Genomic DNA, 25,477 nt, shown 5'->3' with positions numbered 1-25,477 from the left:
TAATTTCTCAGCCAGCCCATTCTACCAAGGGAAACACCATTTCCACTGCCCGCAGGGCCTCAGGTGAGACAAAGTGGTTCAAGAGAACTGGGAAGAGAAGAAGCAGGAGATGGGAGTTAAGAGGAGTTCTGCCACACCCTCCCTCCACTCACTCCAGAATTCCAGCTTTATACCAGGTAGACACCTCACTGCACTCATATTCTCAGCTTGGCTACCTCCTTGACAGAAGTTACAGATCAAGATATGGCTTTCAATTATCCCTTGCTGATCCCTTTATTCTCCCCCTTTCTGTGTAAACTCTCCTCAGTTACCTATTTTGAGTTTTCAATTTGCTTCCTGCCAAAACTATGACTGAAATAGGTCTATATGAAAAGACTATTTACACTAGTAAGTGGGGATAATTAAAAAAAAAAAAAAGTGGAGCATCCAGGTTTCAGCAACAGTGTAAATCTTTACTATCCCAAGGCAGAAGGGGTCAGTAAAAGGAAAACATGTTACTATAGGCTGGTTGAAAACACCACTGTGGCAAGAAAGAATTAAAAAAATAGTCCTCTTTCTCCATTTCCTTCCCTTTCTCCCCTCCAATCTTCCATTGGTTAAATTCAATATGAAGAAAATCCCAACCAGTACTCAAGTAATGAAGTCAACAGAGATGAGCCTCCTGGGGTACAAATCAGGGCAAGAAAGGCTGATTTAGAGAATCAAATAGAAAATAAGCAGCCCACCACACCTCATAGTAAAAAATACTTAAAAGAGACATTTTTTAAAAATTTATTACGAAGAATATATGTATTTTGGTAATACTTTTTTCTTTTTTAAGATAGGGCAGATAGCCCCAACATAAAAAATACTCACTAGGCTTCACTAGTGGAAATTTCTTTGAATTATTAAGGGTCAACTTGCCTAGACAGGCCACATGAGGACCTCAGAGCACAACCCATTGTGAGGAATCATAGGTTGTTCCTGAGGTTCTAGAATTCCCAGAAGCTCTGATTCAGTATTGGGAGCTTCTGCTCACAGTTTCTTTACAGCTCTTGGGTGCCCCACACTAGAGGCCCTTCTTTTTCTAAATCCAGATGAACCAGTTAATCTTACTAATGAGTTTTCATCTGCTTGGATCTGTTAGAGGTGAGTCTTCTCTGTTGGCTTGGGTATGTAAGGGGCCACCTTTAAGGCGTTTTTGCCCTTGAAGAAGTAAGACCAGTCTCCTAGTTACCCAAATCAGAATTAAGAGTAATTAGACAGACTGTCTCTGAGAGCTCTTGAACCAGCTGATTTCTCCTAGTTATGGCTTTATAGTCAGAGGGCATGTTCCTATTCCTATTCCACTTAGCCATTCAACATTTGTACCTGATGTTCTGTGAGACAGGAGAATAGGCCTAGGAGCTCAGTAGAAGTTCAGCAAAGGTTTGTTCCCATCAATTGAGTGCAAGGGATCCTTGTATACTTAAGGTGCCAAGCAAAGCTATAATGAGATAGGAAGGTGATGTGCCCAGAACACTAAATCAGAGCACACAGGGCTTTGGGCCAGAAACCTTATAAACCTTTCCTTCATGGCTATGTTCATCCATCCAGTTTCTGTATTTTCTCTTTCAGGATTCCCTATTTATGGAGGGCTGCCTCCTACAAGAGAGAGATTTATGAGCTCTGTGCTGTTTGTGAAGTGACAGAGTGTTTCTCTAATACTAGCTTTCAGAAATTTTGCTTTTTGCCTTTTAGACTTTCACAAAGTTGACTCAGAAACAAAGATACCCAGCCACTAGATGGTAGTTATGTGCTAGTCACATAGTGAAGTAATAAACTATAAACTCTAAGAATGATTTAAAAATTAGCATATTTTCCAAACCTGTTTCCTATATCAGAAGCATCTCTTATTTAAAAATTTTGTTAAGTATTAAAGAATCAGCTGGGCAGATATTTATGTAACAAATTTTTAAAACAAAAATCTACCAAAAGCCTTATCAAATCAAATCTTACCTTTTTTTTGTTTTTATTTTTGGGTACTGGGGATTGAACTCAGGGACACTTGGCCACTGAACCATGTCCTCAGCCCTATTTTGTACTCAGTGCCTCGCTTTTGCTGAGGCTGGCTTTAAACTTGGGATCCTCTTGCCTCAGCCTCCCGAGCTGCTGGGATTACAGGCGTGTGCCACCGTGCCTGGCTCCTTCAGGTGCTTTTGATGCACGGATGAGTGAATCCCCCCACCCCCATGGAGTTCTTAATATACCTTAAAATTTTTTCCTTTAATCCCAGAGGAGGTTTCTGTGTTTTTATTAAATACCAATTTTTTCCTTTAATCCCAGAGGAGGTTTCTGTGTTTTTATTAAATACCAATTTTTTCCTTTAATCCCAGAGGAGGTTTCTGTGTTTTTATTAAATACCTCCATCCTCCCTGGTCTCTTGGGGTAGTTAGTTGACCTCCCCCCAACACCTGCACTATCTTCAAGTAACTGATTTAGACCTATAAGAAACTTAGGAGTCTCCATTTGTCTCAAAACATGGAAAAGTAAAACATGGAAAGTGGGGTAACTCTCACCTTCTTCATTTCTCTTCTGTTTCTTCTCCATCCCAGGAGCACCAGATCAGCCTGATGAGCCCCTGGGCTCAATGGATCATCAAGCTCCAGTTCAGCAACTTTCAAGTGAATACTTTTCACTTGCAAACCCTTCAGATGTTGATGCTTTATATGATACTTCTTCAGGTGAGACTGTTTTAAGTGAGCATGGTTCTAGCGAGCATAGTGTAGGGGAGCACACTTCTGGTGAACATGTTGAGAGCGAGCATGCAAGTGAACATGTAAGCGAGCACACTTCAGGTGAACAGCCTTCAGGTGAAAAGTCATCAGGTGAACATGCTTCCAGTGAACAGCCTTCAGGTGAACATGCTTCCGGTGAACAGCCTTCAGGTGAACAGCCTTCAGGTGAACATGCTTCAGTTGAACACACAAGTGAACAGCCTTCAGGAGAACAACCTGCAGGAGAACAACCTGTAGGAGAACAGCCTTCGGGAGAGCAGCCTTCAGGAGAACAGCCTTCGGGAGAGCAGCCTTCAGGAGAACAGCCTTCGGGAGAACAGCCTTCGGGAGAACAGCCTTCGGGAGAACAGCCTTCAGGAGAACATGGTTCAGGTGAACAGGTTTCACGTGAACATATTTCCAGCGAACAGATGACACGTGAACATATTGCCACTGAGCACACTTCAGGTGAAGCACCTTCAGGTGAAGTGTCTGCAGGTGAAAAGTCCTCAGGTGAACCGTCTTCAGCTGAACAGCTTTCAAGTACACCATTTGCAAGCACATCTCCAGGTGAGCCAAAGTAGCTTCAAGTGGAGAGTGGTGAACACATCAGGAGAACCCAATTTTAGGGAAGAAGCATTAAAGAAGCGACCAATAACACTTCACAAATAGCTCTCCCAAAGGTTTTCTAGGTCTCTGCACAATAACAAAAGGCTATTCCAGGTTTATGGGGCCCTGAAAGCCACACAATTTGCAGGACCCTCTTTAAGAACAATTATACAAATACAAAATGCCAGTTGCCCTTCCAATTACATTCTTCGTAAGATATTCTGAATATAAATGCCCAATGACTCCCCTAGAAGCAGCTCATGAAAATGCAAAGTTCTGAAGACTAACAGAATATGAAGCATGCAGAGACAAAAATTAGTTCTGTTAGAGACAAAAATTAGTTCCCAGAACTGCAATTCTGTGACTTACTTAAAAGGGGTTGGTCAAGGAAGGAAAATAAGACCCTAAGTTTGATGCCTCAAGTTAATAACAGACATAAAATGCTTCATATTTCACCCCATTGCATAAGCATTACTATTCTAAACTTTTAGATGGGAGAAGCAAGGCAAAAATAATATGCCCAATGTTACATGGCTAGAAATTGGCAATGGTGGATTCAAACTTAAGCCTATCTACAACTCAGGAGGGCCAGGTAGGAGGATCCCCAGGTTGAGGCCAGCTGGGACAACTTAGCAAGAGTACTCTATCTCAAAATAAAATAAAAAGGGCTGGAGATAATTAGTTCAGTGGTTGAGGGTCCCTGAATTCAACCTCCATATTGTAAATACACACACACTTTAGATCTGTTTAAAGCACAATTTTTTTTTTTGCCCCTTTCCTTACTTTATGCTTCCTGAACTAGGAGATTATAAACAGAGACAATGAAAAGAGGTAACATGGAAATATTTCAGCAACCTTTAACAAGGTCAATTTGAGAGGATGGGGTTGTAACAATGGGTTTGATCTTCAGCAACACATAAAATAAATAAGTAAAAGTTATTTGTGTCCATTTATAGCTAAAAAATATTTTAAAATAAATTTAAAAAGAAAAGAACAAGGCCAATTTGAAAATGGAAAATAATGTAGACTCTTTACAAGGTTTGCAACAATACTCTAAAATAGCTTATTAGTTGGTCAAATTTGAATCTAAATGTTTGTGCTTTGTAAGAATATGACATGAAGCAGGAAAGGGAGCCAGTCACATGACAACATGCTCCTATCAGATAAGACATGACAAAAAGGCATCTAATTATAAATATCTAGGAAGCCAATAAGGATATGGACTATACTATTAGTCAGTATTAGATAAACTTGGGATTCATCAGCAATGAAGGTCATAGATGAAGCAATATAAATGAAAGGAATTTCCTCTAGAATAGAGAATATCCTCTATCAAATACAAATCCCTCAGATCCCAACAAGAACTAAGAAATTAATTTTGTATTCAGGCTACTTATAACTCATCGTCTCTCCCCAGCTGTGTGACTCACATAAACACATCTGATCCGTATGGGAATTTCATCAGGCTTATCTTAAAATTTCAGGCACAATGTTAAGTTGCTACACATGCGCTTATATGACTGAGAAAGGAAAATGCCTTCGTGGTGAAGGAGTCTGCACCACTCAGAATTCCCAGCAGTGCATGCTAAAGAAGATCTTTGAAGGTATGTAGGGACCTCTTTGACAGTCTTTGCCAGAGAATACATTAACCAACTTATATACTAATACAGGGCAGTTGGAGAGGGCAGTGGTCTAGGTGAAGGATCAGGAACTTGGAGATTCAGAAGAACCTCATGCTTTTAAGGATTAAGAATAGAATCCCAAGTACTGATGGGGAGGTAGAGACTCTTCCCAACAAGTCTTAATGATCTTAAAAGGAGGCAGGGAGATTGGCTCTCTATTTTAAAGAAATGTTGTGTGTTGCCCTTTAGACCACTGAGACATTGACTGTAAGCTCAGGACTATGGTTTGTTTTTTTTCATGGCTTATGTTCCTTGAACCTAGTACAATGTTCAGCACATGGCAGGCATTTAGCGAATACTATATGAATAAACTTAATAAACATTTGTCTACAAATCTACATCCACAGGTTGCCAAAACTTAAGTATATTCCCACATCTCTCTACCCTTATACTCACTCCTCATCCCCAAAATGAGATCTTGGATACTTCCATCCCACGATCATTGCCTAACTCTGTCAGTTGTCTGGTCTCTCATTAGAAATACCATTTTGCCCACAATTCTACAATGTGTGCATTCATCCACCATCACTTAAGAAACATTAATGACACATACCATGGGTCCTTACAGAAAAATGAATCAAATATAGACTATGTACAAATAGATTATGGTCCAATGTAAGAAACAGGAAACAATATTGCAAAGGAACAATTGGTAAATATCTTAAGGCAGAAAAGCACTGGGTGCCCACAGGGGAAGGAGAGATTAGAGGTGCAGAGAAATTAGGGAGAAAGTAGTTTTCAGAAAAAGCTTGTAAGATGTGGGCCAGTGAAGTGACTGCTAATGGGAATGGAATGTCTTTTGGGGGTGATAAAAATATTCTAAAATTAGTGATGATGCTTGAATTCTGTGAATATACTAAACAATATTGTGTTATTCATTTTAAAAGGATAAATTTATGGCACATGCATTATACTTCATCTTTACATAGTTACTTTTTGTGTTGCTCTAAGAGCACCTGAAATCTATACAGCCTTAGCAAATTTCTAGTACATACTATCATATTTTTCTAATTAATTAACTAGGTATATAACAGCAGAATACATTTTGATTCATTATACACAATTGCAGCAAAACTTTTCATTTCCCTGGTTATACACGATGTGGTGTCGCACCATATGTGCAGTCATACATGTACCTAGGGTAATGATATCCATCTCATTCCACCATCTTTCCTACGCCCATTCCCCCTCCCTCCCCTTTGCCCAATCAAAGTTTCTCCATTTTCCCCATTCCACCCATCTCCCTTGTTATGGATCAGTATCCCACTTATCAGAGAGAACATTCAGCCTTTGGTTTTTGGGGATTGGGTTACTTCGCTTAGCATGATATTCTCCAATTCTACTCATTTACCTGCAAATGCCATAATTGTAATCTCTTTTAATGCTGAGTAATATTCCATCGGTATATATACCACAGTTTCTTTACCCATTCATTTATTGAAGGACATCTAGGTTGCATACTACAATATTAACTACAGTCAGCATATTGTATATTAGCTCTGTAGACTTATTCACTAACATAACTTCAACTTTTTACACTTTGATCTATTATCTCCCCTTTTCTACCTCAAGTCCCAACCACTATTCAACTCTCGGCATCTATGTATTCAACTTTTTTTTTTTGCATAAACAAATGAGATTATGCAGTTCAAAAAGAGAGAGAAAGAAGTCATCAGCACTATGTAAATGCAGAGGGGTCAAGTCCTGAGAAGTGCAGCAGAATGACTAGAACTCAAGTACCCTTTCAGAATAGTGGAGTAATGAATCAGAGTGTCTTGGGGCCAGATATAAGCAGGATTAGGTTGACGATAGTCAACTCTCTGAGAAGTTTGTGGGGAAATGATAGTATAGGAGAGTAGCATGGTCAAGAGAAAGATTTCTTTGTTTTATCTCTTTGAGTTGGGGGAACTTGAGCATGTTTGTAAACCAGAAAGGTAATCAGGAGAGAGGAACAAACTGAAAATACAAGGAGTGTGCAACTGATGGTGAAAGATCCCAGAGGAGGAAGACAGAAGGGAAAGGGGAGAAAAATACACACACGGGGGTGGTAGCCAGCCCTTCATGAGGGCATCATGAATAAAGGTATGAATAAAGGAAGGGTTTCTGTTAATTCCAGTCTGTCTTTACTCCTTTCAGGTGGAAAACTCCAATTCATGGTTCAAGGGTGTGAGAACATGTGCCCATCTATGAACCTTTTCTCTCATGGAACGAGGATGCAAATTATATGCTGTCGGAATCAACCTTTCTGCAACAAGGTCTAGAAGACTGGGCCTCTGCTTTTTGCTCTGACTCAGGCAGCAAAAAGCCTTTACCATCGTACTTGGCTCAATTTATATTATATCACTATAGCATCAACGACTTATCACATCTGCTTCTGCCTGAGCATCAGACAGGATGCTTCAAATATCTTTCCTATTCATGCCTTACCCATTCTTTGTCCTCTGTCTTCCCCCTTACTCTCTCAATATTCCAAATTTTCTTTTTTCAATAAAACCCTCATGGTAGAGAACATGAAATGCAGACAGATTTCTTTTCCCATCAGTCCAATTACAGGGTCAGCCTGAACTTCCTTCCACCCCCACTAATGTAGATGATTTTATAACCATTCCATACTTAAGAAAGTGAAGGGCTCTCCCAGGACAGAGAGAGCAAGGAGGAATACAAAGTAAGGTATTAATCTTTTATGGGGCTTAAAGAATATTGTAGGTACTTCTCTGTCCCCCTTCCCCACTTTCCTACCCTTGTCCCCCCCATTTTACTTATAGTACATAGCAGTCAACTTTTCTTTAGCTCTTGAGAATTTTGAGTTTTCAACAGTCCACTTTTAAGAATAAAGTTATTCTTTTCTGTTTGCTGTATAAATATGCAGCAGTTCATAATGCTTACATCAGTTTCTCAACACAATATTACTGGATCATCTACTTAGTATAGAGGGGCAGGTGGAATACTAAACACTCTCACACTCAAGATGTTTTCACATACATGGTCTTATCTTGAGGAAAGATAGCAAAATTCTTATTTTATAAATAAGGAAATATGACATAAAGATGTCCTATTTATACTCCATATTGTCCTAAATTGATGATCAAGTTCACAGAACTAGAATTCACCAAAGCACAATTCTAAAACCAAATCTGCATGATCTTAATCTGAGCCATTTCCTCAGAATATTAGCCAGAATGGTTCTTTTAAAACAAAAATCAATTCTCTCCTCCTACATAAACTCATCTCCTTTCAGCCACTGCTTCCACATACCTCAGTTTAAAGGCTCCTGAGATAGCTGGAGTGGTCTTCGTGTATTTTTTCCTCCCCTTTTTATTGGTACATTATAATTATACATAACAGTGGAATTTGCTATAATATATTCATATGTGCACACAATAAAACAGTACAATTTGATCAAATTCATTTCCACGTACCCCCACTTTCCTACTTCTTCTTCCCCCTGTTTTCCACCTTCTACTCTAACTGGTTTCCCTTCTGTTTTTTTAATTTGTTCTAATTAGTTACACATGACAGGAGAATGCATTTTGACACATTGTACACAATTGGAGCACAATTTTTCATTTCTCTGGCTGTACATGGTGCCAGAGTCACACCAGTAGTGTAATAATCATACATGTAATAAATAATGCCTGGTTCATACTACCATCTTTCCCATCCCCACAGCCCCACCTCTCCCCTCACTCCCCTCTACACAAACTAGAGTTCCTTCATTCTTCCCTACCACCCCGGCCACACACACACACACTATGGCATCCGTTTATCAGAGAAAAGATTAGGCCTTTGGTTCTTTGGCATTGATTTTTTTTCATTTAGCATGATGTTCTCTAGTTCCATCCATTTAGCTGCAAAGGCTATAATTTCATTCTTCTTTAAGGCTGAATAATATTCCACTGTTCATAGGTACCACATTTTCTTTATCCATTCTTCTGTTGAAGGTCATTAAGGTTGGTTCTCCAGTTTAGCTATTGTGAATTGAGCTGCTATAAACATTGAGGTGGCTGCATCACTATAGTATGCTGATTTTAAGTCCTTTGGGTATAAATTGGGGAGTGGAATAGCTGGGTCAAATGGTGGTTCCATTTTAAGTTTTCTAAGGAATTTCCATACTGCTTTCCAAAGTGGTTGCACTAATTTGCAGTCCTACCAGCAATGTATGAGTGTACCTTTTTCCCCATATCATCACCAACATTTATTATTACTTGTATTCTTGATTGCCATTCTGATAGGAGTGAGATGAAATCTAGAGTAGTTTGATTTGCTTTTCTCTAACAGACGATGAACATTTTTTCCATGTTTGTTGATTGATTGTATTTATTCTTTTGTGAAGTGTCTTTTCAGTTCCTTAGACCATTTATTGATTGGGTTATTTGTGGGATTTTTTGTTGTTTTTTTTTTTTTTGGTGTGTTTTGACTTTTTTATGTATCCTGGAGATTAGTGTTCTATCTGATGTGCATGTGGTATGGATTTTTTTCCTGTTCTGTGGGCTCTCTCTTCACATTGTTTTCTTGGCTGAGAAGAAACTTTTTAGTTTGAATCCAATCCCATTTATTCTTAACTTCTTGTGCTTTAGGAGTCTTGTTAAGGAAGTCGGTGCCTAATTTGGCCTGATGAAGATTTGGGCCCACTTTTTCCACTAGTAGACGCAGGGTCTCTGGTCTAATTCCTAGGTCCTTGATCCATTTTGAGTTTTGTGCAGCATGAGAGACAGGGGTTTAGTTTCATTTGCTACATATGGATTTCCAATTTTCCCAGCACCATTTGTTGAAGAGGCTATCTTTTCTCCAATGTATGTTTTTGGTGCCTTTGTCTAGTATGAGATAATTGTATTTATGTGGGTTTGTCTCTGTGTCTTCTATTCTGTACCACTGGTCTACATGTCTATTTTGGTGCCAACACCATGTGGTTTTTGTTACTATTGCTCTGTAGCATATAGTTTAAGGTCTGATATTGTGATGCCTCTTGCTTCACTTTTCTTGCTAACGATTGCTTTGACTATTCTGGGTCTCTTATTTTTTCAAATGAATTTCATGATTGCTTTTTCTAGTTATATGAAGGATGTCATTGCGATTTTAATAGAATTTGCATTAAATCTGTATAACAGTGTTGGTAGTATGGCCATTTTGACAATATTAATTCTGCTTATCTAAGAGCATGGGAGATCTTTCCATCTTCTAAGGTCTTCTTTAAATACTTTCTTTAGTGTTCTGTAGTTTTCACTCCGGAAGTCTTCTATCTTTCTTGTTAGATTGATTCCCAAGTATTTTATTTTTGAGGCTATTGTGATTGGGGTAGTTTTTCTAAATTATCTTTCAGTGGATTCATCACTTACATGTAGAAATGAGTTTGATTTATGGGTATTGATTTTATATTCTGCCACTTTGCTGAATTCATTTATTCCAGAAGTTTTCTGGTGGAATTTTCTGGATCTTCTAAACAAAGAATCATGTCATTGGCAAATAGTGATAGTTTGAGTTCTTCTTTTCCTATCTGTATCCCTTTAGTTTCCTCTGTCTGATTGCTCTGGCTAGAGTTTCAAGGAGTATGTTGAATAGAAGTGGTAAAAGAGGGCATCCCTGTCTTGTTCCAGTTTTTAGAGGGAATGCTTTCAATTTTTCTCCATTTAAAATGATGTTGGCCTTGGACTTAGCATAGATAGGTTTTACAATAGTATGTTCCTACTATCCCTAGTTTTTCTAGTGTTTTGAACATAAAAGAGGTGCTGTATTTTGTCAAATGCTTTTTCTGCATCTATTGAGATAATCATATGATTCTTGTTTTTAAGTCTACTGATGGGATATATTACATCTACTGATTTCCATATGTTGAACCAACCTTGCATCCCAGCAATGAATCCCACTTGATGGTGGAGCACTATCTTTTAAATATGTTTTTGTATGCAATTTGCCAGAATTTTAGTGAGAATTTTTGCGTCTATATTATCAGGGATTTTGGTCTGAAGGTTTCTTTTCTTGATGTGTCTTTGGTTTTGTTATCAGGATGAAGTTTGGAAGGGTTCCCTCCTTTTCTACTCTATGGAATTATTTGAGGAGTATTGGCATTAGTAGTTCTTTGAAGGTCTTGTAGAACTCAACTGAGAATCCATCTGGTCCTGGGCTTTTCTTTGTTGGTTGGCTTTTGGTTGCTTGATATTTATCTGTTTAAATTGTGTATGCCCTCCTGATTCACTTTGGGCAGATCATATGCCTCTAGAAATTTGTCGATGTCTTCGAGATTTTCTATTTTATTGCAGTATAAATTTTCAAAATAGTTTAATTATCTTCTGTATTTTAATAGTGTCCACCATGATATTTCCTTTTTCATCACAAATTTTAGTAATTTGAGTTTTCTCTCTCCTTCTCTTCATTAGCATGGCTAAACATTTATCAATTTTAGTCATTTTTTCAAAGAACCAACTTTTTGCTTTGTCAATTTTTTCAATTGTTTTTTTTCATTTTCATTGATTTCAGCTCTGATTTTAATTATCTCCTGTATTCTACTTCTTTGATATTGATTTGTTATTTTTGTAGGGCTCTGGGATGTAATGCTAGGTCATTTATTTGTTCACTTTTTATTCTTTTAACAAATGAGCTCAATGCAATGAACTTTCCTCTTAGCACTGCCTTCTTAGTGTCCTAGAGATGTCGATATATCGGTATTCTCATTTACCTCTAGGAAATTTTTTTTATCTCCTTCCTGATATCTTCTGCTATCTATTGTTCATTCAATAGCATATTATTTAGTCTCCAAATGTTGGAGTAGCTTCTATTTTTTATTTTATCATTGATTTCTAATTTCATCTCATTATGATCTGTTAGAACACAGGGTAGTATCTATTTTTTTTTTTTTTGTATTTGCCAAGTGTTTCTTTGTGGCATAACATACGGTCTATTTAAGAAAAGGATCCATGTGTTGCTGAGGAGGTGTATTCACTCCATGATGGATGAAATACTCTATATAATGTCCATTAAATATAAATCATTGATTGTGTTATTTAGTTCTATAGTTTATTTGTTTTCTGTTTGGAAGATCTATCTAGCGGTGAGAGGAGTGTTAAAGTCAACTATTATTACTATGTTGTGATCTGATTCTTGAAATTGAGAAGGGTTTGAGGCATGTAGATGCTCCATTGTTTGGGGCATAAATATTTGATTGTTATATCTTATTCATGTATGATTCCCTTAAGCAATATGAAATGTCCTTCTCATCCTTTCTAACTTTGGTTTGAAATCTACTTTGTTTGACATGAGGATGGAAACCTCTGCTTGTTTATGCAGTCCTTGTGAATGGTATGTTTTCCCCCATTCTTTTACCTTTGGTCTATGGATGTCTTTTCCTAGGAGGTGAGTCTCTTGAAGACAGGATATTGTTGATCTGTTTTTTAAAAAATCCAATCTGCCAGTCAATGTCTTTTGATTGATAAACTTAGAACATTAATATTCAGGGTTATTATTATGATTTGTATTGTATTCCCAGTCATTTTGGTTTATTTTTGATCTTCAACTTGACTTAGTTTTTCCTTTGATTGACCTTTCCTTTAATATAACTCCTTCTTTTGCTGTTTTTTTTTTTTTTTTAATTTCCTCCCCTTGGAATACTTTGCTAATAGTGCAGGCTTTATTGTGAATTATTTTAACTTTTGTTTATCGTGGAAGCTTTTTATTTCATCTTTACATCTGAAGTTTAATTTTGCTGGATATAAAATTCTTGATTGGCATTCATTTTCTTTGAGAGCTTGATATATATTATTCTATGACCTCCTGGCCTTAAGGGTCTGGGTTGAGAAATCAGTTGAAATCCAAATTGGTTCCCCCCATATGTAATTTGATTTTATTCTCTCACAACCTTTAAAGTTCTGTCCTTATTCTATATGTTAGTCACTCTCATTATAATGTGCCTTGGTGTGAGCCTGCTGTAATTTTGTACATTTGGAGTCTTGTAAACCTCGTGGTAGTTGATTTTCCATTTCATTCTTTAGATTTGGGGAATTTTCTGATATGTCATTGAAAAGATTGTGCGTTTCTTTGGTTTGTATCTCCATGCCTTCATGTATTGCGATAAATCATAAATTTGGTCTTTTCAAGCTATCCCATATTTCTTGGAAGTTCTGTACATGGTTTCTTACCATCTTCTATGTGTAGTTGAGTTTATTTTCAAGAGTACTTGTCTTCATTGTCTGAGGTTGTGTTTTCCTAGTGGTCTAGTCTGTTGATGATGCTATCTATTGAATTTATAATTTGGTTTATTGATTCCTTCATTTTGAGGATTTCTGCTTGTTTTCCCCCTGCCACAATCTCTAACAACTGTTCATTGAAGTGATCTTTCACTTTTTGTATTTTCTTTGATTTCACTCCTAATACTATCCTTTACTTTGTAGATCAGCTAAACTATGTACATTCTAAATTTCTTCTTTGACATTTCTTCTACTTTGTTTTTAGATTATTTTGTTGGAACATCTTCATTTATTTGAAGTGTTTTTCCCTTGTTTTTTCATGTTGTTTGTGTGTCTTTCCATCTAATGGCATGGATCTAAGGCAGTACAATTTCTACCCTGTAGTCTTATAGTGTCCCTGAAGGCTTCCAGTACCTCACCTTTAAGGGAGAGACCAATATTAAGAACACCCAATGCAAACATGTACACCTTTAAACCAAAGATCATCTATTCAGGCATCTACAGTTTTGTCACAATAAACAAAAATGATGTATTCAATTATTTTCTATGATATAACAGTAAGTTTGATGAAAAGATTTACCATTTCTAATGATGGACAATGAGGGAACAGAAGTAGTATAAGATGTGATGTTTATGAGGGAGAAGGAGAGAAGACAGTGGTAAAAATTTATACTAAGAGCAAAGGAGGAATTAATAGAGAGATTGGCTGTGAGTATCAGAGAAGTGAGAAAAAAAATCCAGGGAAACAGATGAGAGAAAAAATAAAAATAAAAAAGTAAAAATATAAGAATGCACACAAAACTTGTAATATATTATCTGGACATCCCATTCCTCAATAAATAGATGCATAAAAAATATTTGGATTCAAAGATGTTATAGATGTGTGAGAGAGAGGGCAAAAGAAAAAAAAAAAACCTCAATGGAAAATTGAACGATAACTTCCATTGGCTTTCAAAACTTTTTCTCAACTTCCCTTTACCTATAGGTAGGGCTCGTCTGAAGTTTGGCGGTAACTCCAGTCCACTGGGTGCTGAACTGCTTAGGTGGTCAAGCCAATAGCAAGATGCTTTCACACCCTCTTCCAATCTTTCCACCCATTGTAGCTAGCCCCTTTGGACCCGTGCACTTCAGGACTCACTGAGCTGGAAAAAGCACAATTTTCTCCAACCTAAGCTCCCCCTGAGGGAACCACTCCTAGTCTTTGGTATTCCACAGGCTTCCTAGACCCAGACTGGCCCACACAAACGCAGCTATAATCTGAGGGACCTGGGCTTCAGATTCCCCAGCCTCTGCCTTGCTACAGTCCCAAGATCTCAATGTTGTTTCAACTTGCAGAGACCAGGGATGTGCTCACACAGAGAAAACAACCCTGCAAAGAGGCAGTCAGATGGCAGCCACTAGCACACCCAGCAGAAAGACTTCAGGTGCAATCAGACCTGCAGGAACCCCAAAAATATATCTCCAGGCTCTAGCTTATATCCCCAGACTGAGGCTGCTGCACTCTGAGATGGCGGCAGTGGTGGTGGTGGCAAACCTGCAGGCCCTGGTGGTGTCCCAAGATGGCAGCAGCCTGGTGTAACCAAACCTGCGGGTACTATGACAATGGACTTCCGGGCAGCAGTGGCAGTAGGTGTTCCGCTGGCAATCTGCAGGCGGACTGTAGGCTAATGGCTGTGAGCAAGTGACTCGGGTGGCAGATGACAGAAAAGAGAGGGACAAAGGGGTAACAGCAAACAAAAGGCAGCAGTCAATGAGCAATCTGTGCTCAAAAGGTGGGCGATCAAGGCCTACGAATGGGGGTAAACAGCAGGGGATCAGAGAGAAACAGTGTTACCTCTGTTTGAATCCTGAGTTATAGATGGACAAGGAATGCAGCCTCCCTCCAGTCTGCCATCTTGGATCTCTCTGGTCTTAAGGTATTTTGCAAAGCAAAAGCCTTCAACTTTATGGTAAAGTCCACCTTACCGTTTTTTTCTTTTAATGACTATAGAGTTTTTGGTCTCAGGCCTACGAACTCTCAGAATAGTACACCAAGAAACAAAGCCAAATTTTACTGTATGTAAAATTTAAAGATCATAATATATATACATGTGTATATACATTCAGATTCCCCAGGCTCTGCCTTGCTACAGTCCCAAAATCTCAATGCCATTTCAACTTGCAGAGGTTCTTGTATATACATATACAAATACAAAATACATATACATATACAAAATTATAAATATATTATGGCCCTTTGCCCCCCCCCAAAATATAACATTTTTCATTGGTAATAACTAAGATGGAAGAAAATGAAACTTCAAGGCTGGGATTGTAGCTCAGTGGTTGAGCGCTTGCCTAGCATGTGCAAGGTCCTGGGTTTGATCCTCAGTACCACATAAAAATAAATAAAATAAAGATATTGTGTCCAGTTACAACTAAAAAATATAAAAAAAAAAAGAAAATGAAACTTCAAATTTCTAGATGAAAATTAAATACATACTCCTTCTGATAGATGTAATGGTATTCAACAAGAAAGGCCAAAAACCTGAAATTAAAACTCCAAATGAATTCTGAACTTTAAATATGGTTTACATGAGGACAAGAAGAGAATGAAAGCCTGCCAACAATGTTGAAACAATAGCTTTTTTTTTTTTTTTTTTGAGGAGAGGGAATAAATATCTACTAGCTGTAAGTCAAGGGAAAAATATAAGTTCAAATGTATTGTTAAAATTTAAGGGTAAGGGAGCTATGGTTTACATTTATGGTGAACTACCCTCCACAGATAACAATTACACACATTAGACAAAAGAGAAAAGAAAACTACTTAAAGTCAACCCTACACAGAGAGGAAAATCACTGGATGAGATTTTGTGGGTTTGTGCCTGAGGAGTTTCTCAATGCATACATTACAGGATGGCACAAGTCATAATCTAAACTGGTTTGAGGTTTCAGAGAACATAGGTTGGGGTTAGTAGAATAGCTGTAAAATTAGAGAGAAATCCTAGAAAACAACAGGGAGAATAAACTCTTTCAAATTTTAAAAATATTGTCATGAACAAACTGATAAGGAAATTTAATATAGAAGACTATACACTATAAAAAAGAAGACTCAGCCAGGCATGGTGGCATACATGCCTATAATCCCAGCTACCAGGGAAGACTGAGGCAAGAGGATCACAAGTTCAAAACAAGGATCACAGTCTCAGCAACTTAGTGAGTCCCTGTCTCAAAAAATAAAAAGGGCTATGGGGAGCCACCCCTGAGCTATTTGAATGTTTTAACTCGGCCTTGAGCCAAGGGGATTTTGGTTCTGTATTGCAAGCTATTTTGTGGCTCTTCCCACTTAATGGAACGCACAATGCACCTGACTTCTGTCTTCACTCAGCTAAGAAGACTGATCTCATAATTCCAGAGTTGGGATTGACCCATTGGGAACTAGACAGCCCACCTCCTACCTTATTTGGCAAAGAACATTCTGTAGAAAGCCTTTGAAGTCACCCCATATAAATAAAGCAAATGTGGGCTCTCGCTCTTTCTTCCAGTATGGAAGGCCGACTCCTAAAGTCAAAAAGCCATCCTGTTCTCGCTTTCTAAAAATACTTCCCGTGTCATTCGTTTTTTTCTTAGCTTTATTTTGCAGCCAACTCCACGCAGATGAACCCCAAATTCCATCATCTGCCCACGATGTGGGCAAGAAAGAGCTAGGGATGTAGCTTGGTGGTAGAATTCCCCTAAATTCAATCCCCAATACTGGTTCGGGGGAGGGAGGAGGGGAGTATTTAGAACTGAAAAGCATAACAACAAATCACTCAATGGCTTTAACAGCATACTGGAGGGCACATAAGAAGTTAGCAAACACATTGATAATGAGTATCCAATCTTAAGCACAGAGGAAAAAAATGCTCAAAAATTAAAGAAAATGAAGAAACACTCAATGACTTATGAAATAATATCAAACACTATGATATAAAAGTAAGCAGAGTCCCAGAAGAATAGGAAGGAAATAATGAGACAGAAAAGGAATTTAAAGAAACAATAGCTAGTTTTCCCATATTGGGTGAAAATAAATTTCTAGATCTAAGAAAACAAAATCATTTAGGAACGTAATAGTTAAAATGCCAAAAATCAAACATAAAAGGTCAAAACTGATCCAAATAATATAAACATTGGGTACAAATGGTATTTTTATTAGTTTTTGTCCCATCCTCTTCTTGGCATAGAGCATTAGAAGGAGCAAGCCCAATTGTCAATACTTTCCCTCAGGGCAGAGAACAGGGCAGACTTTATTTAACATTCTAACTTTTTAGTTAACTCAAGCTTATACTTTGAAAAGCAGAATAACCTGTGTCTCGGGTTGGGGAAAACCATGAGAAGCAATGGACACTGCTCTTTAAAACTATAGAGGAATAGCAGTCAGATACTTGGGCAAGAGGTTATAGAATAGGGATGCATTAGATTCTCTAACCCCCAAACAGAAGCTGGCATGAAACTAAAAAAGATATATAAAGCAGCTGTATATACAGGAAAACAGAAAAGATACACAAAGGCCCAAGCAAGAAGAATGCCAAAAAGAAACCAGAGCAGAGAGGTACCTTTATACCAACATGATCTCAAGGCTCAAAGTAGGCCCTACTATTAGTGAAAGTCTTTTTCAACACAAAGACAATTTAGGAGCGGTGATTTTTTTCAAATGCCAAATTTTCAACAAAAATATCACAAGTAAAAGAAAGAAAGAAAAAAAAAACCCAGCACATACAAAGGAAGAAAATAAAGTGACAGAAATAATCCCTTGGGAAACACAAACTGGATGAACTACACAAAGACTTTAAAATGAGTGTCTCAAGTATTCTCAAAAAGCTAAAGCATAACAAACAACAAAGAATAATCAGAAAAACAACATGTGAACAAAATGAGACTATAAATGAGACAAAGAAAAATTATAAAAAGGTACTAAATTTTGGAGATAAACACAAAAGCTAAACTGAAAATTTAACTACAGTAGCTCAACAGCAGACTTTAATAGACAAATACATAAGCAAAACAATTTTTTTTCTTTACCAGTGCTGGGACTCAAACCCAGGTCCTAATGCCCAGTAGACAAGCACTTTACCTATGACTATGACCCCATCCCCAAATCTGCATAGCTGAAAGCCTGTCATTTAAAATTACTGAGTCTAAAGAACAAAAACTAATAAATACATGAAGAAAAGTGAATAGTCTAAGGGATTTATAGGATATCATCAAGCAACCAATATGTCTATTGCAGGAATCCCTTAAGAAAAGAGAAAGGAACAAAGATTATTGATAAAGTAATGGCTGACATCTTCCCAAATCTGAAAAAAAAAGACATGGATCAACAAATACAGGGAGCTCAATGAACTTCAAGTAGGATAAATCTAAAGAGAGCCACACAATCAAAAAACAAAGATGAAAAAGAGAAGTTTGAAAGCATCAGGAGAAAAACAAAACAAGGTATCCTCAGTAAAACTATCACTTTCTCAACAGAAACTTTATAGGTCAAACGACAGCAAAGGGATATATTTACTGTTGAAAGAAAAAAAGATGTCAACCAAATAATCTATAACCAACAAAACTGTCCCTCAAAATGAGAGAGAAGTTAACACATTCCAAGATAAATCAAAGCTACATGAGTTGATTGTAACTGGACCTGCAAAAACCAGAAATGCAGGCAAGAGTCCTTCAAGCTGAAATGAAAGGATGATAAACAATAGTACACAAAGCCATATGAAAATATAAAGCTCTCCAATAAAGAAAAAATATAAAAAGTAGTATTGAGCTAGGGATGCAGCTCAGTGGGAGAGCACTTTCCTAGCATATATGAGGCCCTGGGTCCCATCCCCAGCACAACAAAAACAACAAATTACTAAAAAGCCAGGCACAGTGGTGTTTTCATGTTGCCCTAGCTACTTAAAAGGTGGAGGTGTGAGATCACTTGAGTCCAAAAGTTTGAGATCACCCTGGGCAACATACTGAGACCCCCATCTCAAAAAAAAAAAAAAAAAAAAAAAATCAACGTTATTGTTGATTTTGGTTTGTTACTTCACTTTTTTTGTACAGAATTTAAAAAGAAAAAATATGTTAAAATAATCATAAATCTATATTAGTTGATATGTCTAAAGATATAATTTGAGACATTGATAAAATTAAATAGGGAGACTAGCACAGTTGTAAAGAAGTATAGTTTTTCTATGTCAGAGCTAAGTTGATATTAATTTTAAGTAGATTGTTATAACTGTAAGATGGTAAGAATAAACACTGGTACAGCTACTGTGGCAAACAATATGACAATTCCCCCAAAACTAAAAATGGGATAGATCTAGCAATTCCACTTCTGCATATATACAGAAGAATTAAAAACAGACCTGAAGCCAGGCACAGTGATACACACCTGTAATCCCAGTTACTGAATCAGAAGGATCACATGTTTGAGGCAAATCTTGGCAACTTAACAAGACCGTGTCTCAAAAAAATAAAATAAAAAGAGCTGGAAATTGTATCTCAGTGGTAGAGCACTCTTGGATCAATCCTAGTATTAAAAAAAAATAAAAAATAGAAACAAAGGATATGAAGAAATATTTCACTGAAGATACCCAGATTCCAAATGAGCACATGAAAAGATATTTGACATCATTAGCTACTAGGGAAATACAAGTTAAAATCACAATGAAATATGATAGTAGCTTAAAAAAAAAAAAAAAGCACCACCAAATGCTGGGGAAGATGTGAAGAAACTGGATTATTCATGTATCAATGGTGGAAATATAAAATGGTATAGCCATTCTGAAAGAGTTTGGCAGTTTTTTTAAAAACTAAATATGCGACTACTATATAATCCAGAAGTTATCTGAGAAACAAGACTATTTTCACACAAAAACTTGTAAATATTCACAGCAGCTTTATCTTTAATAGCCAAAAAGTATAACTAATCAAGATGTCCTTCAACAGATGAATGGTTAAGCTGTGATGCATCAACATGCCAACAACTTGATGAACCACCAGAGAATTATAGTAAGTGAAAAAAACCAGTCCCAAAAGATTACAATACCACTACGATTCCATTCTGTAACTGCTAGAGTCTGAATGTGGACCCCCTCCTCTGCACCCCAGCCCCACTAAATTCATGTATTGAAACCTGATCTCCAACATGAGGGTTCTGGAAAGTAGAACTTTGGGGAGGTTATTAGGTCAGGGGTCAGAACCCTCCTGAGTGTAATTAATGCCCTTATAAAATAAGCTGCAGAGTGCTGCTTTGCCTTTCCACCATGTGAGGACAGAGAAGGTGCCATTTGTGAGGAACAGGCCTTCCCTAGACAGTCAACCCACCAGGTCCTTGACCTTGGGTTTCTGAGCCTCCGGAGGTATGAGAAATTGTTGTTTGTAAGGCATTCAGTTTACGTTACAGCAGCCTGAACAGACTAATATCATTCTATAAGGACAAGCTTATGGAAACAGAACACATGGGCTGGGGATGTGGCTCAAGCGGTAGCGCGCTTGCCTGGCATGCGTGCGGCCCGGGTTCGATCCTCAGCACCACATACCAACAAAGACGTTGTGTCAGCCGAGAACTAAAAAATAAATATTAAAAATTCTCTCTCTCTCACTCTCTCTTTAAGAAAAAAAAAAAAACAAACAGAACACAGGAGTGGTTGCCAGAAAGCCAGAGGGAAGCAAGTGTGACTATAAAAGGACAACAGAGCGATCCTTGTAGTAAGTGATGGAAATGTTTTATCTCAACTGTTTTTTTTAATTGGTTCTCTTTAATTATATGACAGAAGAATTCATTTTGATATAATCATACAAGCATGGAATATATCTTATTCTAATTAGGACACCATTCTTACAGATGTACACAATGGTGGGATTTACTATGGTACATTCATATATGTACATAGGAAAATTATTTTAGATTCACTCCACTGTCATTCCTTTTCTTATCCCTGCTCCCTTCTCTTTCTTCCCCTTAAACAAGTCTACTGAATATCTATTCTTCCCCTTGTCCCTTTATTGTAGGTTAGCTTCCACATATCAGTGAAAACATTCGACCTTTGTCTTTTTAGGACTGGCTTATTCATTTAGCATGATAATCTCCAGATCCATTCCTTTAATAGCAAATGTCATATAAAGTCATTCTTCACATCTGAGTAATACTCCATTATGTATATATATCACATTTTCTTTATCTATTCATCTGTTGAATGACACCCTAGGTGGGTTCTATAGAAGAGAATATAGTTCCAAACTAGAAAAGGAAGAATAAGTAACTTTTTACATCAATTCAGACAAAAACACAAAGACCCTCCAAAAAATACTGAATAAAAGTGAAATCAAAGTAACATGGTTACTTTGAAATAACTGACAGAAATAAATCTATAATAAGCACACTAATTATAGACAGAACAGATGGTTCCAGGTAAAAGTCAAAGTGTCTCAGAATGAATTAAAATATAGTAATTTAAAGAGGTACATTTTATCATAATATAGAATAGTTAAAAGGATGGAAAGTATGCCATGCAAATATTAACCAAAAGAAAGCATGTGTGGTTAGATTAGTATCATATAAATATATTTAGTATCATATAAATATATTTAAGGTAAAAAGAATTCATGTCTCTATAAAGAGGTAACTTCTAAGTAAATAAGTGTTTTAATTCACTACAATGATTTCACAAGTTTGCACCTATAAGCAACCTAAGAATGTAATCCCAAAATACATAAAGCAAAGTTAACAGAACCACTAACAGAAATACACAAACCCATAATCATAATGAAATTTAACATATTTCTCTGTGCTTAGTTGAATAAGCAGTAAAGATTTAGAATATTTGAATATGATTAACTTGTCTGATTACATGGACATATAGAATTCTGCACCAAACAACTGTACCCACTAATTTTTCTTTCAAGCACAGACATATAGAATATTTATAAAAATTCATTATTTTCTAAGCTATGATGCAAGATCAACAACTATCAGACAACTAAATCCATATAAAATATTCTGTGACCATAATACAATTAAGGTAAAAATCAATGACAAGGGGCTGAGGTTATAGATCAGTGGTACAGTGCTTGCCTTGCACATGTGAGGCACTGAGATCAATCCCAGCACCATATAAAATACATAAAGATATTGTGTTCATCTACAACTTTATATATATCTATCTATATATATATTTTTTGATAGTGGTGCTGGAGATTGAACCCAGGGCCTTGTGTATGCAAGGCAAGCACTCTATCAACTGAGCTATATCCCCAGCCCCCTAAAGAATATTTTTAAAAATTCAATGACAAAATATTTGTAAAACTATCACCATATAGCAATTAATTCTACTCCTAGGTACCTACCCAAAAGAACTGAAAACATACAGACATAAAAATTTGTACAAGAATGTTCACAGCAGTTTTATTCATAATAGCCCCAAAGTAAAAAGAACTCAAATGATTCCTTCAAAGTCCTTCAAATGATTATACATAGAATGTAGGGTACATATAAACACAGACATACACAGTGAAATATTATTGAGCTATAAGAAGGGAGTACTGAGATTGTGTGCACATGTAATCCCAATTATTCAGGAAGCTAAGCAGGAAGATCACAAGTTTGAGTCTATCCTGGGCAACTTAGCAAGACCCTATCTCTAAAAGCAAAAAGAGCTGGAGATGCAGCTCTATGGTAGCACTTGCTTAGCATGTGTGAGGCTCTAGGTTAGATCTCCAGTCACATGGGGGGAAAAAAAGGAGTAATGACACATGCCACAACATAGATGAACCTTGAAAACACCAAGTGAAAGAAGCTAGACATACTATATAATTCTATTTATGTATGAAATGTCCAGAATAAGCAAACCCATAGAAACAGAAAGGAGATTAATATTTTCCAGGAACCAAGGAAGGGAAAAATGAGTGGTGACTGCTACAGAGAATCTCTTTCTGGAGTGATGGAATTATTTTGGAATTTGGTAGTGGTTATGATCGTACAACTTTATGAACCAAAAACCACTTACATATATACTTCAAGGAGTGGATTTTATGGTTTGTAAGGTATCTCTCAATAAAAACAATTTTAAAATAAAAACAATTTCTACGAAATCTGGAAATTCAGAACTATAATAATTATTTCTAAATAACCCATGGATAAAACAAATCACAAAAATATGAAAAATATGAATTAGGTAATTTGTGGCATGAAGGAAAACAGCGCTTAGATGGAAATTTATGGCTTTAACTACTTAAACGTAGGTAATTCATACTAGTATCTTGAATATCTGTAGCTTTTAGCTACAATGCAGAAGGTAGAGGAAACGTGTGAAACCACCAAAGCAATGTAATCAGTGAATTTAGACTTAGGAAGATTAATCAATAAAATGCAAGAGAAAAAAATAAGGGTGTTGGAGGATATAGAGGAAATTTATGAACTAAAATCAACTTAAAGGTCAATAAAGCATGGACTTTATTTAGATCCTTATTCAAAACAAACTATAAAAAATAATTTGAGCATCTGAACACTGAGTGGATATCAATGAGAAGTAGTGGGAAAAGGATAAGTTCTTCAACAAATAATACACCCTATTTCAGGCAGATTATAGATCTTAATGAGTCAAAAACTATAAAGCTTTTAGATGATAATCTACCAGAAAGTCTTCTCGGACTGGGAGTAGGGAATAAATCCTTTAGGAATAAATAATAATTAACTTTGAGAAAGGTCTAAATAGGATTACATTAAAATTATAAACTTCCATGAAGTGTGGAATAATAAGTGATAGAATGGGAGAAAATGTTTGTTAACACAAGTTGAAGAGGAAGAAAAAGAAAAAACAATAGGAATAATGAACATCTAACCTAAGAACACAATCTCCAAATACATAGTGTTCTCAAATTAAAGTGTAAGTTGATACAATCACTTTAGAAAATAGTTTGCCACTACACTACTAAAATTGAAGATATATATATCCTAAGATCTAGCAATTCCACTTCCAGGTATATACCTCTAGAGAGTATAGAAACTCATAAACATAGAGTAAGAATGTTCTCAGCAGGATTGTTTATAATAGCATGAAATTATAAATAATCCAAATGTCCATTAGCAGTAGAATGGATAATTAGTAATGTTTTTAAAAAGCATCCTCTATAATAATTAAAATCAATTAATTCTATACATGTAAAAGTATGGCTATCAGGAAAATCAGTAGACACAAAATACAAACATCATAATTTCACATATAAAATTCAAAAACAAAAACTATATTAATTAACATGCATAAACTATATTGTTAATTTCACATATAAAATTCAAAAACAGAAACTATATTAATTAACATGCATAAACTATATTGTAAGAAGATACTCAAAAACTGAGAAAACTTAGGAAAGATTATCACAAGTCACTTTTATGTTTACTTGTAGAAGGAGAGGATTATGATTGGGACAGGTTCTGGGAAGTTGTTTTTTTTTTTTTTTTTTTTTTAAAGAGTTTTTCTTTTTTTTTTTTTTTTTAAAGAGAGAGTGAGAGAGGAGAGAGAGAGAGAGAGAATTTTTAATATTTATTTTTTAGTTCTCAGCGGACACAACATCTTTGTTGGTATGTGGTGCTGAGGATCGAACCCGGGCCGCACGCATGCCAGGCGAGCGCGCTACCGCTTGAGCCACATCCCCAGCCCCCTGGGAAGTTTCTAAGGTCTGTAAATATTCAAATCTTAGAAACCTATTATGTTCCAGATACTGTTCCAGGTATGGTCATACCTACTATGTTCCAGGTATTGTTCTATATACTAGATATACAAGTGAGAAAAGGAATGACAAAATCTAAGCTTACACTTTGGTGGGGGGAAACAGACAATAGACAATTTTAAATAGTGGTCAGTTCTGTGAAGAAAATAGAATAATGTGATATTTACTGGGGTGGCAGAAACATATGAGCTGAGATTTGAATTCTCAGTCCTGCAAGCAACTGGAAGGGGTTATAGACACAGGAGGCAGTAAGCAAAGCCCTTAAGAGGAATGGGCCTTGGCGTAGTAAATGAACAGAAAGAAAGCAACTCTGTTTGGAGTCCTGTAAACAAAGAGGATAGAGGGTGAATCATGTAAGGTCAGGTAGGTCATAATAAGAGTGGCAATGGAAGCCATGAGAGGTTTTTAATCAAGAGAAGGTCACAGTAAAATTTATATGAAAAAAAAAAAAACAGAAAACAACAATGACAACAACAAAAAAAACCTAGGGATTATGTAAAGGAAAAAAATGTTTAAGGGAAGGAGATTGGGCAATGATAAAAAT

At 36.6% G+C, this 25,477-nt stretch overlaps 1 protein-coding gene across 2 annotated transcripts; it reads left to right on the top strand.

The window, feature by feature from the left end:
- The first annotated feature begins 1,076 nt into the window (after positions 1–1,076).
- Acrv1 (acrosomal vesicle protein 1) lies at positions 1,077–7,514 on the top strand. Of its 2 annotated transcripts, XM_078047290.1 has the most exons (5): positions 1,077–1,128; positions 2,574–3,136; positions 3,272–3,305; positions 4,829–4,948; positions 7,163–7,514. In XM_078047290.1, the coding sequence occupies exons 1-5, from the start codon at positions 1,077–1,079 to the stop codon at positions 7,285–7,287; spliced, it is 894 nt and encodes a 297-aa protein (XP_077903416.1). In that variant the 3' UTR covers positions 7,288–7,514. The 2 variants fall into 2 exon arrangements, with proteins under 2 accessions (XP_077903416.1, XP_077903417.1); XM_078047291.1 differs by lacking the exon at positions 1,077–1,128 and having other exon boundaries at positions 2,579–3,305.
- Positions 7,515–25,477: the final 17,963 nt, after the last annotated feature.

This window comes from Ictidomys tridecemlineatus, chromosome 4 (genome assembly GCF_052094955.1).
Source record: "Ictidomys tridecemlineatus isolate mIctTri1 chromosome 4, mIctTri1.hap1, whole genome shotgun sequence".
Taxonomy (NCBI): Eukaryota; Metazoa; Chordata; class Mammalia; order Rodentia; family Sciuridae; genus Ictidomys; species Ictidomys tridecemlineatus.
This window is presented reverse-complemented; position numbering and strand designations above follow the sequence as displayed.

Bases quoted from the DNA above. Each gene is read 5' to 3' on its own strand.
- Acrv1 (XM_078047291.1), top strand. From the start codon at position 2,609: ATGGATCATCAAGCTCCAGTTCAGCAACTTTCAAGTGAATACTTTTCA. The intron at 3,306-4,828 runs GTGAGCCAAAGT...TTAAAATTTCAG, and splicing joins ATTTGCAAGCACATCTCCAG to GCACAATGTTAAGTTGCTAC. The intron at 4,949-7,162 runs GTATGTAGGGAC...TACTCCTTTCAG, and splicing joins GCTAAAGAAGATCTTTGAAG to GTGGAAAACTCCAATTCATG.